At 40.1% G+C, this 18,029-nt stretch overlaps 1 protein-coding gene across 1 annotated transcript in view; it reads left to right on the forward strand.

The window, feature by feature from the left end:
* Nucleotides 1-18,029, forward strand: part of ATP8A2 (ATPase phospholipid transporting 8A2) — a 336,147-nt gene that overhangs the window by 128,353 nt on the left and 189,765 nt on the right. The window contains exon 25 of the mRNA XM_064504996.1: nucleotides 9,365-9,537. Within this exon, the coding sequence (XP_064361066.1) occupies nucleotides 9,365-9,537 (173 nt within the window). The remainder of the gene's footprint in view (nucleotides 1-9,364; nucleotides 9,538-18,029) is intronic.

Here is an 18,029-nt window from a genome sequence, read left to right on the forward strand (position 1 = left end):
GTCTGACTCTACTTCCAGCTGCAGAAGAAAGTAAGCTGAGGGTAGACTGAGGGGATCTTGCTTTTTCTCATGATCCATTTCCTACCTGGTTTGGTGTATATGGATTGAGTTTGAAGTGAACCATGGCCTTCATAGATAAAGTTCTCAAGGGTTCCTAAACTGGGAGATGCTTGTCGTAATACAACTATGCTGTATTACTGTATGCACATCCACATACTAGTACTTAACTATTTCCAATTCTACTGATATTTGTTGGAATTTCCATTTAGTTATCCATAATTTACTGTTGTAAAACAGTCAAGTATATGCAGTTGGAGCTTGCAGCTTTCAAAAAAACTCCTTTAGCTTTGGAACTGGAATGTGTCCTTTTTTGTTCCAGTTCTGTTAAAGCTAAGGAAAGGATAGACTTTTTAAAGTGAGTAATTTTTCATTTATCAAGAGATGCTGGAAAAAGATCTGGGGCCACATATCATCAATTGTCTAGCTTAAAAAACAAAATAAAAAAACTTTAAACAGGGCTTTCTTTGAGGCTTTTTGTGATGAGCAAGCTTCAGGGTCTTCCGAAATGTTTGCTATTATAGAATAGCTGCATTGTATTTTAGAGGTAACTTCAGGTTGTTAGTGGCTAAGAAGTTCTTGTATATAGTAAAGCCTTCCTACAGAAACCTGAGGTGAGTTGATGTGTGTAAGCATCATCTTGAATTCTCATTTTGATATGGTGATTTGTAGTCTCTTGGTCACTTGTGCAGGATGTAATACAGTGGGGTATGTTCAAAACTGTTTGGGAAGTGGTTGACTGCAAATGGAAAGTTCTTTAGTCAAGCAGGGACAATCCTGGGTTAAACACTTCTGAACAATTTCAGCAGTAGCCAAATGAGTGCAGATCCCACCAAGCTGGGAGGCTCCTCATGCTTGTTGGGTGTTTGGATTAGAAATCCAAATGATCTTTCAGAGAATGGCCTGGATGAGACTGGATGCGATTAAAAAGGATAGACACAAGATCCTAATATTGTGCAGGAACGTCTAACCACATGAACACAGGATAGAAAGCAGTTAGCAGAAAGGGAGTTAGTGGTTCATATGCTGAATGTCATTCAACAGTGGTACGCTGTTGCAAAAAAGGTGAAAGGACAGCTGGAATGTATGGAACGGGAATATAGTCTATTCCGTTCAACAAATACAGCTTCCTCAGTTGCACTGTGTAGTCTCAGGGTCATAAACTATCAATGCCCATACCACTGTCAAGTTTAATTTTTGGCATTGTGACAAAGAGTTTTAAGGCTTGTAAAAGGCCATCATAGTTTTGTGGATGCTTCTAGGAACAGCCTTATCGGTGAGAAAATGTTAAGAAGCTTGTTTAAAAATTTTTGTGAATAGATCATGGAGGTTTGTTATTGTACATTGATTGTATTACATTATGCACATCCACCTACTAGTACTTAACTATTTCCAGTTTTACTGATCTTTGAAATTTCCATTTAGTTATCAATAAACTGTGGCTTTTGGATCTGTTTTACGTAAGCAGATGACACAGCGTACGCAGCAAACACTACTATATTTGAATGTGTATGGTCATCCACATTTTTAGCTTTAAAAGTACACAGAAGCCCTGAAGGAATCAGCTTTTCAAAGACAGATCAGTTGTGATAAGTCATGACAGAGGGGGCAGAGGAACCTGACCAACAAGCCTTGCAGGTGAGGAGAGAGCTGCTTTGCAGCAATGTGCTTTGCACTCTTGTTTACAGCTAGGTCTTTGGAAGTTGCCTGTCTGCTTTCAGAAACTTCTGAAGTTGTTTGCTGTCCTAGTCCATATTCGATTCGAAAACTCTGAATACAGGCAGAAGGTACATACCTGTTTTTGAAACAAAGTGGTGTTTCTTCCTTGGTTTGAAGAGAGATTTCAAGGTCAGCATTTGCACATGTGCTATTTACTGTGGAAAGTGCTTCCAGTGACTCCTCTGCCCAACAAGTGTTGCTTTAAATACTTGTATTGTTTCACCAGCTTTGGTTTAACCATTAGTTTGTCTTACCTTTATGCTCATTTTCCCTATTTTCCTGTAAACTCCCTTCTGCCAGATGTCCTTACAGATCCCTCAGGTACAACAACTAGATACCTTCAGGTGAAGGACTCTGCACTAAGCATATGGTGAAGCTTCTAGGCCATAGTTATGGTACAGTGGAAAACAACGTAAAGCTGGGCTGGCAAATGTTGTCTTGAATGTGGTTGTGCAGTGGAGGCCTTGCTGTTCTACAGTCCTCCATGGAAGATTTTTGATTTAAAAGAAGAGCAGGGGAGGCTTAATTTTTCCAGTAAATTAAAAGAATTGTTGTATGTGGCTGTTCACACTATCAACATGTAGGAAGGAAATGGCAAAACTCATAAGTAAATTCCCGTATTGGTAAAATATGTTGAGGTGGCATTCTGATGTATTTCAAAGCAATGAGTTAGCAGATTGTGTGATTTATGTCATCACACCGGCTTCCAGGGGTTTGGAAATGAATCAAATGGTGATTGGAAAAAAATCAACTTGGAAATTCTTTAAACTGCTCTAGCTAGCAGTACTTTCTAGATTTATGCTAAATATAGCATGTAAATAAGTAGTGTAATCAGTTGAGAGCTTACACTTAAACTAACAGTAAGAGCTAGTTTAACATCTCTTACTGTAGTAGCTGTTCTGTGGGGACTGCTTGAACTCCTCTGATATGGAAGAAAGAGTATGCAAGGAGGGTGCACAAAATGTTTAGATCAGGGATGGCCAGAATGTAAGGCTCATCTATCCTTAACGAGTGTGTGGTTCACAGATCTAGGCAGGAGTACTTCCTCTGCTTCAGCTAAGGAGGCTTTTCTTGTCTGTCTACCTTGTGCTATTTGCTATTTAGTTTCTTCCCAAGACCTTTTGCCTTGTGGGCCACGTATCACTCTGTGCTTAGAATGAAACATGCATGTAGTTACTGCACAAATGAGGCTTCATTTCTTTCCCCTGCCATCGTCTTGAGTGACCTTGCAAGCTTTCCAGGGAAAGGCAGAGGAGAGGAAGGGGGAAGAGGTGATTTGAAGCTGATCACCTTATAGTAGTTGTCCAGTTTGCCTCTGGATAATGGCTTATTTTGCAAAACAAATTTGGGGAACACTTGTGGATTAACAATCGTTACTTTCTGCACACAAAGCTTTTCCATGTCCTACTGATTTCTTTTTTCCTTGCAAGCATCCGATCTGTCTGTATTGGATACCAAACCACCTCACCCACTAGTATTTCTTGCTGTACCTGTCAAACTTCCCAAGCTCTGGGAGGGAATGGGCTATACAGTGTGCTGCTGGTAAAAACCTTAACCTTTTGTTATACAGCCTATTTCTCCTTTTGAGGACCAGTCCAGTTTCTTATGTTTTTATTGCAGTGTGATGAGCCAACTTGGTTTTAAATGAAATCAGTGGAACTCCATCTAACTTGCATTGACTTGCAAATTTATTTTGATAGGTATTGTGTGCAATTGTTTAGTATTCCCTCTGTATTAAATTACAGAGTAGCAGCCAGGGCAATCCTAGAATTTTATTCATATCAGCTTTGTTCTTTAGGTACAAATTTAGGCATGGCAGGGTGTTTTTTCTGAGGCTTTAGAAAGCGAGAATATACAAACAGGCCATTACAAGATTTCTTACAGATCCTTAGAATGTGATCTAGACAAAAGACTGTACAAGCTCTGCTTCAGGATGTCTCATTTTTTGCCTGTCAACAAATTATACTCTTTCATGGAGACTTATAAGTGTGCTAATAATGTTGCTCAGTCTGGGTGAAACTGTGTACATGCAGAACAAGAGAAGCTGGAAGTTTGTTTTTAAGACAGTAACACAAAGTAAATGCTCTACTTAGGGTTTGTATTTGTGATTAAGACTTGTTAGAATGGGAATAGGAAAACAAACAGGAAAATCATGTGGGGTAGATTTGTTGTGGAGTGTACCACAATGTGTCTTGAATTTAACTCAAGTGTAAAGACTATAATGACACTAACCCTTTAAATGCACTTGTCTGAGTCAGAATTCTTAATACTGTTTTAAGAATCAAAATCACCTCTCAGTAGTGTTAAATGTACAGAAGTAGAATAAACAAAAACCTCATTCCACTTCCTTCCTTACAATCTCTTTTGAGCTCCCCCAGTAAGACTTGGGGATAGTTCAACTTTCGCTTGAATTGCGCTGGTGTACAGGAGCAACAAAGTCTGGTTTTTGTTTTGTGTTTTATACTTCTCATAGCATTTGTTGCAAGTAGTTGGAAGAAACAGGAAAGAGAATTAGTGCCTCTATTGTTTGCTTAGCTATGGATATTGAAGAGTATATTGAGAGCTTTCCAGAATGCTGTTTAAATAAGCCTTGATTTTTAGCCCTTTCTGTTATATTAAACCTGCTACTGATCCTGTGGCTCAGGAGAAGATGAGTAAGTTCAGTGACCAAGGACATGGGTTAGGCAAGACTTGTGTATGGCCTCTCCATGGCTTAATACTGTGGCTAGTGATCTCATCTGTTGAGAAACGTCACCTTTTGGGAATTTTCCCGTTACTGTGTGACTCCTTCAGCTTTTGCTTTTGCTGGGTGACAGAGGTGGATAGAGAATAACTCGCCTTTCTGGCCCTGTGGTCCCCCCCACCTCTGTGGGAGGGGAGGGTTGGGGCCCGGCTCTTTGCTTTCTTTTGGGTCAGCTGAAGAAGCAACAGGGCGATGAGAAGCAGAGGGCAGGAGAAGTGCAACCACAGCCCAGAGCTGGACAGGAAATAAGGCAGGGACTGTCTCTACCTGTTTCAAGTAGTGAGAAGTTTTTAGTCCTGTGGGTGGATCTAGGAGATGGAAGGGGTAATTCTGCATTGCACAGCAAGCAAAAGATTAGAGCAAGACTGAGGAAGCAGTAAAGAAAGAGTAATGACCCTTACTGTAACATCCCAAGAATGAGGGTTCTTGGGCTAAAACTATTTCCTGTTCTTGATGATATTATGTTTCATTAAAGCGCACCACCATATCCTTGGGATTTCTGTAAGTTTTTGTCACTACCTAGTTCTGTTTTTGCAGTAGATGAAACAACTATCTTTCCCCCGAGATGTACCCTTGTTTTCCCTGGATCAAGCCTGCTAAACTTTAAGTACAGTAACCTACTCTGCAGTAAGTTTGCAGGTAGGGTATAGATATAACACACCACGAGGCCATAAAACTAATCCCTCATAGTTTAACAGGGAAGGAGGGAAGGACACACATTCGTTATTGTAAGAAAGGTGTAGAACATGATCTGTGTCTTAAATGGCAGTCCTGTGTGGGCAATACCCTGCGCAGTAAGAGTTATGCAGGCTTTTGTCAAACTCATTGGCTTAATCTGTAAACTTGTTTCCAGTTCGAGACTAGTTTCTTTGAGTTAAAGTGAATTTGCTTGGAATACCATACCAGTGAGACTAAAGGAAATAAATTACAAAGCTGCTTCACCCCTTCTTTTCCTTTGTGTCAAAGTGGACCAATTTTTCTCCCACTTGTCTGGTAGGTGCAGAAAGTGCTGTTGCACAGTTGTCACCCTGGCTGCCTGATCCTCCCTCCTTCCTCTTCCTCTCTTCAGCAATGCTGCCTTGACTGCTGTCATGTTCTGAGCTTCTTCCCTACCCGAAATTCCTCTCGTCTCCAATGTTTCTTGTCTTTTCCCTTGCTTACGTGCTCTTCTGCCTCCTGCTCTGCCCTCTAGGAGGACTGACCTCTCTCCCCTCGCTAGCTTGGTGGTCCTCCTCCCACAGTTCTTGGTGGCAGCTCTGAAGCAAGGATTCTTCCATAAAGGACACTGAGCAAGTCCCCAGGCTGCAAACTGCTGGGGGCTGAGGGGCTATTTCAGAGGAGTGCTGGTGTACACTTGCCATATTCTTGCACTCATTCCTGAGTGTCTGCATGTGGTGACAGACATGATAATGAGCCACTGGTTTGATTGAGTATGGCTATTTTTGTATCATATGTAACTAGCTTTATTTGTGTAAGACTATGACCTAGTCATAGTTTGTGACTTTATGAAGTAGCTGGTTTGAGAGCTGGAGTTGTTTTATAGTAATATTAAGAATTTTGTGATGCATTTCAGATTCTTTTACGTATTTTTGTATGGGAAACACTACTCAAGGCAAGTAAAAATAAATAGCATCTATCGTGTCTTGCTGCTGAGTGTACTGTGGTAGCTGTCTGTCTTCACAGAAGTCCAATCAAGTTCATTCAGTGTTATGAAGGAAAATAGTTAACTGATAAATAGGAAGAATTTTAAACTGTAGTATATTTTTCTCTCTAGAAATAAGGTCATTCTTGAGCTGGAAATAAAAAGATAGAGGAAAATCCTTTACAATGATCTTATAAAAACAGATATTTAAAGATCACTGACATAATGCTGTAACAGAAATCTTTCTAAAAGACTTAAATCAACAGAAATTGGACACTTTTGCTGCTGTCTTTTCTCAGTAAAACATTAGTGGGAGTGCTCCAAGTTCAAAGTAGTTTGGGATTATCCCCACTGATGAAGCTGAAGTTTGGATTTGTTGTCGTTGCTGATGGCTGCAGTCAGGGTATTTTTAGCCTGCATGAATATCACAATTACAGCACAGTAAAACTTTGCCATCAAAAGGGGAGTGGGGGGAAGTGAGAAGAAAATCAAATGGTATTTTGTGCAAAATTCTGGTTCTTCCTTGGACTGCTGTAGAAGCAGTGATGCCTACTAGTAAAACCTCAACTGTCTGAGTATTTAGAAGCACCAGTATGTTGTGCATCTTCTGATCAACTGCAACTTTCCTGGCATTTAGCCTCTAGCAAGTGTGAGATAATCTGGGTTAGTATGGTCTTATTGAAATATGGTTTTCAGTTACACTACATTAGAAGACCCCCTTTATCTGTGGTGATTCTTCATGATGATGCAGAGTAATTCTTAGTCTCTAGTAATTAGTTTGACATACTGAATTTGGTTAAACAGGCTTGAATTTTTTTTTTTTTTTTTTTTTAATCGCATCTTCTCTTTGAGCACGGTAGTAGTACCTGTCTGGTCTGCCTCATGGGCTTTCTTGAAAAGCATTTGTCCAGCCCTGAAATGTCAGATGTATAGGTAAATAGACTGTCTTTCTGTGAGTTACAGCACTGACTGCTTTAGGTAGCTAAAACGTCTGTGAAAATAACTTTCTTCCCCCCCCCCACCAACTGTTTGGTATTTGAATTGAAGTAAGTCCTACACCAAACCCAAGAGTGATGTTGCATTGCAAGCATGGGGGCAATGTGGAAAGATCCATGAGATGGAAGAAGTTTTTGCGCATCTATGAAGTGCAGTGTGACACTTTTTTCTTCCCCAGGATTAACAGCCTGGGAGTGTGTGGGAACAGAGGTGTTTATGTATACGCTATATAAGAAAGAGCGCTTCTCGGTTGGAAAATGAAATCCATGTAGGAAGTGCTCCTGTGAGATGTTTCAGGCAACTTGACATCTATATATGCCATCCAGACTTTAGTTGGTAGCTCTAAGATGAGTGGGTTCTGTAGAAAATTCAGGTAGGTGCCAGGCATGTCTCTTCTGTGCATACTATATTGGCAGTCTTGTACTTAGCACCTTTCCTGTCAAATAGCCAGCCAGCTTTCTACAACAGGAAGAAAAGGATGATGTGCAGAGCTCTCCATCACTTTACTAATGGAAAAAAAGACACTGAATGAAATTTCTATTCTTTTATAATGCACAGAAGCAGCATGTGAAGACTTAGGTGAAGAAGTAAAGAAGTTGTAGTATTGGGGAAACGATTTTGTTGTGGTTTGTGCTATTTTTTCCCCGTCTCTTCCCACGGTGGATAGATGCTGGAGAAATCCCTGAAGAAAATATTTTAGGAATGTAAACTTGGTTCCCACTGTGTGCATTTTAGTAGTGGGGTATGCAACCAAAGCTTTCTGGCAGAGATGGATTTGACGTGAAATAGATGGAATTTATGTACTTCTCTTTTGCCATCTTCACAGAGGCTTTTATGTATGCAGATTTCTACACATCTTGGATGGTTTGCTTAGTTGTTTGCAAAAACATCAACTCTATTTTGAGCTGAATGTAGAGGCAAAAATCCAGACTTCATATCAGTGTTGGCCTTGGTTGAAGTAATTGGTGTTCCTCAGGATGAGCAGATGTGTAGTCTGGAGGGAATAGTTTGGCTATTTTTTTAAATATCTATCTGCTAAACTGGAGATGCAAATAGAAAATATCCCGCTCAACAACAGCTTGTGGCTTTGCAATCCTCCCTGGAGAAATCTGGATCCATAAAACAGTGGATAGATTGCAATGAGGCATACATATCATGTTTTCATTTCTGATAGTTTTAATCCTGTTCTGGTGGTTTTCATCTTATATAAAGAAAAAACAATTTATTTCCTGTAGACCAACATTGAAAGATCACAAACTGAGTACCTTTAAATGTCAATAAGGAGAAGCAGGTGTAACAGTTTAGCACCATCATGTAAAGCTGTATAGTCTGGAGATGAGCAAGAGTGCACTTTTTTAATTTTTTTCTATTTTGTTCTCTCTAAGAGTAGGGAGAGCACTGCACTGGAAATTGTTTGAGGATTTGATATAAAGCTGTTAATTTCTATGTATGTCACTGTTCTTGTTTTTCAAACAAAGGGGAAAAACTGAAAAATGGTATAATCCAGCAGTTGGTGAATGCTTATCACCTAAAAGTCATGTTTTGAGTGATTTTGAGTGAAGTCTTTGCTTTCCATGTTCTGCCATCTGATGTGCAGTGAGTCACTGAGACCTTCTCTTTCAAAAAGTGTGCATAGACTTCAGATCATGAAAAACTAATTTTTTGATACCATTTAGCACTGGATAATTCAGCTAGAGCTGACTGTTAAATTAACCTGAATGGCAACGGAACTGGCTGCTTTGTTTAAGCATGACTTTCACTGCAGTGGGAAAGTTGAAATATTTGGGATAACAGCGAAACACTTGAGATTCTCCCAGCAGCAGGTGTCAATGAAACTATCATTTTTGAATCAGGGAAGAGTTTGAGCAAGTAGGTATACCTGCCCTAGGGTTTGAGAGGATATATCACAGATATTGGGGGGGGGAGGAGACTGCGTAATGTCATTCGAGGGTCTGTAGCAGGGATGCCCAAGTTTGCCCTGAAAGAAAATGTGTGTAAGGTAAGCTGATGCAACTTTTGCTACTTTGTGACCCAGATTAATCTCTCTGCATGAGGTCCTATTAAAATACTAGCTCGTGTCAGTGCCAGCTTGGGTGCGTATATATTGTGCTCCATTAAATAATCTAGATATGTCTTCTTATGCTTTGGAGATACTTTTCCTGTAATAGGAGAAAACATGATTTTTTCTTTGTGTGTTTATCCTTCAGGCAACAAGAGCTGCTCTGACTCAGCATTGTAACAATTTGGGAGACTCTCTGGGCAAGGAAAATGATATTGCTCTGATTATTGATGGCCACACACTGAAGTATGCCCTTTCGTTTGAAGTCAGGCAGAGCTTTCTGGACTTGGCGCTCTCCTGTAAAGCGGTCATTTGTTGCAGGTAAGAAATTCCAGGATTCTTTCTGGTGACAAAATGGGCCTGAAGCCTGCGAAACTTTGCCTAGTGTGTTAACTTTCCTTTCATGCTTACAGCACTTGTAGGAAATATAAAAGTAGGGAAAAAACAGTGTAATATTCAAGAGGAAGCAAGCTGCAGTGGTGAGCCACTTCATATAATTGATTTCTCTGCTGTGGGACTGTTACTGAAAAGATGGGGCTGTGCTGTGTGGAGGAGTAAAGGAGGACTGTAGAGAGGTATTTCTCCCATAACCACAGGAAGGTCTGTGAAAGTGTTCATATGGCTGACTGGCAGGCCCACAAACCTGAAGATATTTGGTCCTTTCTGGCCTTCTACGGGTTGCTCTATGATGCACTGGTGTTGTTCACCTTCAAGATGAACATTCAGTCAGCTGCCCTGATTCAGTTTCTTCTGATGAGAGAACGTCACTAGTTCTTGGAACCAGCAGCTTGGGTGGGAGCTGCTCCTTCCCGCTCCTATGGAGGAGGAGGCAAGCCCCCATGAAAAATAAGTGCTCTCTTAACACAATCCCTCTACCTCTGTCAGTCCTAACTGTATGATAAGGGGTCATGAGAAAACATGATCCCCAACCTCCTGATTATAGTAGATGCTGATGATTAGAAGCTGTGATATCTATGTGGTCATTTTTTAAGCAGTAGGAATTGCGTAGCAAGAAGTTTGTGCGACTGTACTTCATTAAGCTGAACTTGAGGGTCAACAAAATATTAAATAACTTGTCACTATGGGGGCTTCTATAACTGGTGAAGTTGCATTTTTGTTTGTGTGGCCTTTGCTACATGGCAGAAAATGCTAAATCTCCTGCGACTGCCTAGAGCCCTAGTACAGTTTTGTGCTGTCTTTAGTATTCCAGTTGGTGAGAAATGTGCTATAAAGTTATATCTGTGTTTGAGAGACTTAAACTCAGCAGAGCGAGAGGGGGAGGTGCTTGTAACAGGCCTTAGGAATCCAGAAGACTTCAACAGTGCAAAGGATTGTCCACGTTATATCTGCCTTCAGAAACCGAAAAGCAATATGTCAATTTTTCTTAATGAGTACTAGTACTTAAATTTAGGAATGAAGTAGCTGTGACTGAAGCTTATACAGTTCTTTTGTGTATGTAGTAATGTATGCATTTTAGCAAACTGATTCCTGTGACCTGGCATTGGTCATTATGTAGATGTTACTCTGTTTTATAGATGGAGGAAAAAACATAGGAGAATGTGTTTTCTTTCCAGAAGCAGTCTGTTTTAAGATGCTTGAATTCAATGCCTGAAACATTCTCAGTTGAAGATAGAGCAGTCAAAATAGTATACTCAAAGCTGAGGATCCCAATTTGAAATACCTTTTTCAAACCCATTTGTGATGCTCTCTGGGCTTGGATGGATCAATTACCGTTAGCAAAGAATGTGGGAGTTGCTAGTTCCTTGAATTAACAGGTCAGACTAGCTGCTGTTGTTGCCAGCTATTGCTCAAGTCTTCTCCATATTTAATCTTCCATGGTCTCTTTTAGACTCCAAGTGTAATTCGAGTTTGGCTCCTTCTTTGCTAATTTGTTGCAGGGAATACTCACTCTAGTCTTCCCTCTTTGAGTACACAAAATGGATTTATATTAGGATAGTGGTGTTCTCTTCAAAAAGTGTTATGTGCACATAAACATGATTACTGGCATTGTAACTTTTTATTTTGTAAAACTGATGTAGATCTGAGAGTGCATGAGACTGGAAACTCCTGCCAGATGCCAGTGTCTTTTTCCCTGATGGCACTATGATGCTTACGCAAAGCCCAGCAGAGCTGTGTGCACTTGCATGCCTGGCAGTGTTTTTTCAGAGGCAAGTCAGATATTGGCACATCTTGTGTGAATCCATGATGATGGTGGTTGGTATAAACCACTAACTGGCATCCAGTTCTCTGAGCTATACCAACCTAGCTAGTATATTCCATCCTCTCTGAAAGATATTAAAGGAGGAAAAAAAAAACATACTGGGATAATTGAATCAGAGATTAATGAAACAGTTACTTGGGCAGAGAATCCTGCTTGTGCAGATTTCTCTTGTAATTTTACACAGCAGCAAACAGTGGTACCTGGCTCTGTCCCTGTGTGAGTAAGTAGGACTGACTAGACCTTTCTCCTCTGCACATAGCCTGCTGCCTACCTGGGAGCTGCTGCAGCTGTAAAGCACCACTTTTCTGTTAAGTTACTTGGGGTGGGGAGAAGGGTAGGGGAAGTGGGGGAAAATCCTGCCCTAGCTTATTTCTCTAGGGGAAGAGGAATATCTGTACCATCAGTGTGAACATAGTATATACTAGTATTCCTAGTATAACTGCGTTCATGATTGGGGGAGCACATCCATAAATACCAGTAAGGGTAGGAGTAAGTAGAATCAGCATACTGGCCTGTGAAAGATGCACAAATGACCTTGCGCTTTAGGTGGTGAAAGCACATGTGTGTTTACTGGAGTAAAGAAATCCACAATAATGTGTGTGGGTTTTGGTTTTAACTGTATGGCCACTGGTTTCATGTGCACATGCTGGAAGCCTGCACACCCATCCAACATGCCTGTTTTAGTAAACTGATTATGAATGTTCTTCACTTTAATCAGAAGAACAGAAATCTTGCTCAGCTGTGAAATACTGTTGCATATCTGTCTTACAATTGTCATATTCCCCTGTCCTTGAAAAAATTAGACACTTTATATACCAGCAGAACCCATAGTTTTTTAACAACATTAGGGAATTATGCTTGTTTGTATGTGGTTTAAGTCTTTCCTGGGTATGTCTCTATAGCTTCTTCTGTGTGTAGTGAGGAAGAAAAAGTAAGTCTGAATGTGAAACAGAAAACTTGAAACTTTTTCCTGGTTTCATGCTAGAAGTATGCTAGTAGTATGAAATAGTTTCTATGGTCCTAGAATCCTATTCTATGATCTTGATGTTTGGGCATGCCTGGTGTATTGCTGGCATTTTTGCCAGAGTTCCCTTCTGGGATTATCTGTTTAAAATTGTTCTTAATTTTTCTTAGTGGAAGCTTCTTTCTGGAAGGGATCCAGCTTTGGAGATCTAAAATATAAAAAAGTACTCATTTTCTGGGTTAAACGTCCATCTCTCAAGCTATTCCTTCACTTTCTCTCTCTGAGCTTTGAAATATTTCTTTAGGTGGGACTTTGACAGGAAGAGCTAGGCTGCCAGAAGAGTTCTTCATGTGCTTCCCTTCAAGCGAACTGGTTGTTAAAAATGCAGCCTCCAGTTGCTGCAACTGCCACTACATCCTTCCAAAGGACTGTCTTAGTGTGATCCTACTGCATGCTGAAAATTCAGCTGCAGGAGTTCTTGAGAACTTCTGGGTCAATGTAAGTTGTCTTGATTTGTAGATTATGGATGCTACACAAGACTGTGTGACAACACAATTTTCCCTGTTTTAAATGTTAGATTACCGCTTGTTTCACTAAGTCACAGCAGAATGACCCTTCCTGTGGATCTAGCCTTTCGCAAATGTGGTCCAATTTCATGACTTCTCCAGAAGGAAGGGAATAAGAGCCCAAGGCAAATCAAAAACAAAGCCAGTCAGCTTTACTTGCTGTTGAATAGCAGGAAGGTTGCATCAATTTGAACTTTGAAAGATTATGTAGCTTTGAGGACAGTGGTGTGTGTGTGTACAAGTATGTATGTGTATGAGCATGTGCATTGCTGGTGTATGGGGAGATTTGTGGCCTGGAAGGGACTGTCAGTTTAGGTGGGCAGGAAGATTTAGCTGGATCCTAGAAGCAAGATCTGCTTTGTGGGAAATGGTGCATGGAGATCCTGAACTAGTTTTGCAGTCTTGCTTATCCCTAGGCATGTGCACACTGGCAAACAAATATCACATGGTAAAAGCAATTGCAGTCCTTGCATCTGATGATGTTAAACCCATTAGCTTTCACCATCTCTGGCTAGTTCTTTGCCCAAGTGCTGTTGCTCTTGGACTGCAGACAACAGATGTCTCATTTCTTCCAGTTAATGTTCTTTGCATTTCTCCCAAACCCTGTTTAAATGGCTGTCAACTGTGATGACTTTCAGTCCTAAATCAATCCTTTTTGGGGTGTTTGTGTGTATGTGGTCGCCCCCACCATCAGCTGATTACTGTGTTTTTGTTTGTGTGTGTGGTGTGGGGTTTTTTGTTTGTTTGGAGGAGGAGGGTATGAGGCTTTAAAGATGGGTCTCACTCTTTTTTTTAGCTGTTTCATAGCACAATAGGGAGCCCACACAATTGCGGTGATCATCTGAATGTAACAGGCCAAAATGAGCTTAACTGACCCCAAGAGCAACAATGGCTGAGTTTGTCTCACATCTTTCCTGCCTGCTAAGGTGTTTAGCAGTCCACATCCGTCAGTGACATACGCTATTTTCAAAGGTAAATGTGCCATCTCTTTCTTGAGCTGCTTTGTGCAGGTCAGTATTCTTTGCTTCATGCTAAGTTACCTTGTGCTTAGAAAGCAGCAAGTGCCCACATGAGGAATTGATCCTGTGTTGTAGACTCATGCCATTGCTCAATGTTTACCTAGACAAATAGCAGAACTATTGCTTTCATACGCTATTACACTCTGTGTATAGAGCCTTCAAAAGCAGATTGCTAGTTTATTTCTCAAAGATTTGGAGAGCTACGTCAAAGACCTACATAGTTGAAGCAAATCATAAATTGCAAAGCCTAAATTTATACTACGTTAAGTCATCTATCTTACTGAAGATAATGAAGGTTCCTGTTTTGTCAAGAGTAATTTAATATTGGGCATCTCTTCTCCCACTATTTCATGATCAGGCTAACAGTTTTAATTATTAGTGGATTAGAAACCTGAGGAACAATGTGGAAAAAATACCAGGAAGTGTAAATCAAAGGGAAAAGATGATGTAATTTCATGGGTTTAAAAGGAGAAATAAAAATAACTGGGTTTTGAGTCCCCAGGGAAAAAGAGGAATGCTTCTAATAGCCTTTAAGGTTTTGCAGGAACCTTCCATTTACTTGCCAGGTGCTTGATAATAAAGAAAGGAAAACATTTTTTTTCTACTCTGGGCTGTTTTTAATAGTACTTTGTGTGTCAAATAAGACAGTGCACTTTAAAACTTCACAGGAAGAAGTTTTAAAATGTAATTGGCACAGCAAGAGGAAATTTCAAATTAAATAGTTAGTCTTCAAACAAAAATGTTAATTGGGAGGGAGATCTGGGTCTTTAAACCCAGTGGTATGATGTTTAACCACTCTAGGAGGAGTTTTGTTGCTATTCTCAACTTAGCATAAATTCATGGGGCTTAATGTATCATAAATTTACTATAAGCTTTTCATCCCCACTGGGGTGTTTCAGATGCATTTGCCATTGGAGGATTTTTTTTCTTTTTTTTTAATATACTTAGGATACACTGTATATTCATTTGCTGGGCTTTAGGCATAAGCTGTAGTTGAACTTGATTCTCAAGGGTAATCTCTTAAAAATTAAACTAGTAAACCTGGCAAAATTTTGCATTAAGGAGGAGAGATGGTAATGTCTGGGGTTAAGTCTTCATTGTTGCATTGTCTGTAACAGGCCACTGGCAATAGGTGCGTCCTGGGAGTCCTGGCCAAGCTTGCAAAACCGAACAATTCCTTAAGAAAAAGCTTCATTTGTTAGATGCTTTTCTAGAGACTGATGGATATTATTATTTTTTTCTCACACTGACTGAGATATCAGTATGAAGCAGTCTGGAGCAAACATTTACTTTTCAGTGGAAGTAAAGTTTTCTTGGAAGGCAATTGAATTCCAGACTTCGTGTATGAGATCTGAGGCTGTTTTTGTCTATCTGTGGATTTCAAATATTCTCTTAAAGGAATTTTTTATTGATGTTCTGTGTCAATGGCAAAATGTTAGGAGTTAGACAGAAGTGAATTTTTTTGGTAACAAAGTGAAATTTGGTCATTAATCTAGTATTCTACTTAGAGAAAGCTAGTTTGTATATCAGATAACAATATATGTTTGGCTTTGGGTATAAAAGTGCCAGAAGTATATTACTTGCTTGTTACTGCATATTTAATTCCCTATTGAAGGGCGTGCCTTAAATTGAAATACTTGAAAGATATGGTGTTTCACAAACACTTTCATGATTCTGCATACTTTGAGAAAGACTTTTTGTTGTTGCTGAATAGAATTATTTTACAGGTAGCAATGACTGGCTTTGTATGATTTGAATGCCAATTTAACAACACTTCCATCAAGAAGGAGCAATTCAGTGGCATTTTAAATATGAAATCACTCAAAGCAGTTTATATGTACTTCAATATGAATCGCTGGACAGTAGAGGAGACGTCCTTCCTATAACTTCTCTCGTAGGTGTAAGCACAATGAAGCAAGTGGCTCTGAAGAGACACGTGGTTTGAGGCTGGGACCACATCCCTAATAGACTGACTGAAGGTGGTGTTTGGTCTTTCGCTTCTGCCACTGGCCACTTCTGTAGTATCCCTGGCAGCGATGGTGCTGGGATGTTGTTTGAGCAGTGTTACTACTCTTTTCCACGTATGTCTTCAGAGTAAGAACCATAAACTGAGCTTTTGTTCCTAGATCCTGCAGCCATATTCAGCTCGGTGCGCAATGAGTTGGTCCCCTTATTAGGAGAGGGTTTGGGTGGTCTGTAGTGAAAGAAACCAGAAAAACCCCTGGGTGTTTGACTTCAGAGCTGCTGTTCAGAACTTCGATGCTCCGAAATGGGGCATATCAGTTGGCACACAACAAGTGTTCAGATGGTAATCACAAATCCAATGTGCATAATTTGGAATAGAGGGCAGACAAAATTTTAATTATTTCATAGCAAGTTCTGAGAAATTCATAGGGAAATTCTGTTACTTTATCACATCCCTCTGAAAAGACACCAATGCATCACTGAGACCAGGTGAAATATGTTTTGCTTAAAGGCAATTGAGTTGCTTTCACACAGCCTTTTCTTTGCCTCCACTTATTGCCCAGAACTGTATCTTAGAACAACATCATCCCCTCCTGCCAGATTTTTTCTGGTGCAATGTTCATCTGTTCTTGCTGTCCATGTTGAGCTGGTGAAAATCAGCAGAGCTGTGGGGAAATCAGTGAAGCTATAATAACTTCATCACTTAGAGATCTGCTCTATTAGTAAAATACATCACCACGGCTGTGGGCATTGTTTTGTTGCTGGATTTCAGGTCTTGACAACATGGCTAATTTAAATCACTAGGAACAGTAAGAGAAATGTCTCAATTGCTGTACTACCTGTCAACTTTTCTACTCTGCTTTTATCAAGTGTCCTGTTCTGCAGGTATCCCTAAGGTGGCATTGCAGCATGAGCAGAAGTTGAAGAAATTCAGCAACAGTGATTTCTATGGACTATCTGCTATTTTCACAGGCACATTCGCCCTTTCATGGTTACAAGCAGCATGGTTTCACCAGCTTTTAGGTGTGATAGGAGTGCAGTTGTAGCTCCATATCTGAGCCTTGACTGCAGGACCTCTACGCAACCTCACCAGCTCATCTTGTTGGAGAACAGTGGCATAAATTGTCGTCTTCAGTACCCTGAACAATTGTGGAGCTATGGTGATAAGGTTAAGGCTAGAGATTAAGGAAATAATGAATAAAATCAGAAAACTCATTCTTAAAAACAATCGTTCACTGCCTCCCCCCCACCCCCCAAAAAAAACCCCGCTTCCAAACAGCAGCAATACCTGACTATTTTCTACTTGTGTTACTATTTCAAACAATAGTATGCACAGCAGGGTGGGAAAAAAAGCATGAGCCTGATGACAGCACGGTGCAAACAGATAGTAAATGTTCTAAAATGAACAGACCCTTCGATGAGAGCGTGTCTGCTAGGGTGTTGAAAGGGAGGGGAATTTAATGAAGGGAAAGCGGATGGTGGGAGAAGGGAAGGAAAAAAGCAGGCTGTGAAGAGCAGCTGTTGCTAACTCAACTGTTAGTGTCACTGTCAGCTAGGTAATGGGAGAAGAGATGAGGAGGCGAGAGAACAGGGTCTCAACAGTCTGAATTGCAAGGCCATAGCTTGGATGCTTCTGGTCCTTCTATCATCATGCTGAGGAAACATCAATAATATAGCTTGCAAAATGAACATCTGGAACACATCTTAAATATTTATGCCCTTAAGTCCCATATTGTTGCTGATGTTAGTACTTGACAAAGTGATTATTCTGTGCTGTAGTTCAGAATGTATTTATTTATTAAATCAAAAAAGTGTCTTGTTGACTTTCATTAGAAAAGATCCCCATTCTTGTGACAAGAAAATTACAACACAATTCTGATTCAGAATATGCAAACCAATTCTAACATTAATTGGTCCCAAAGAAAATTATGTATGTTACACTTTCCTGTGTATACATCTGATGTTTTCCCTCATCTATCACCTACTGAATTATCAATGCTCATTCTCTTGTTCTATTTCTGACAACTCCTGACAGCACGATAGTCATCTCATGACTTTGAAAACCATGAGGGGAGAAC

Source organism: Dromaius novaehollandiae, chromosome 1 (assembly GCF_036370855.1).
Source record: "Dromaius novaehollandiae isolate bDroNov1 chromosome 1, bDroNov1.hap1, whole genome shotgun sequence".
In the NCBI taxonomy this organism is placed as follows: Eukaryota; Metazoa; Chordata; class Aves; order Casuariiformes; family Dromaiidae; genus Dromaius; species Dromaius novaehollandiae.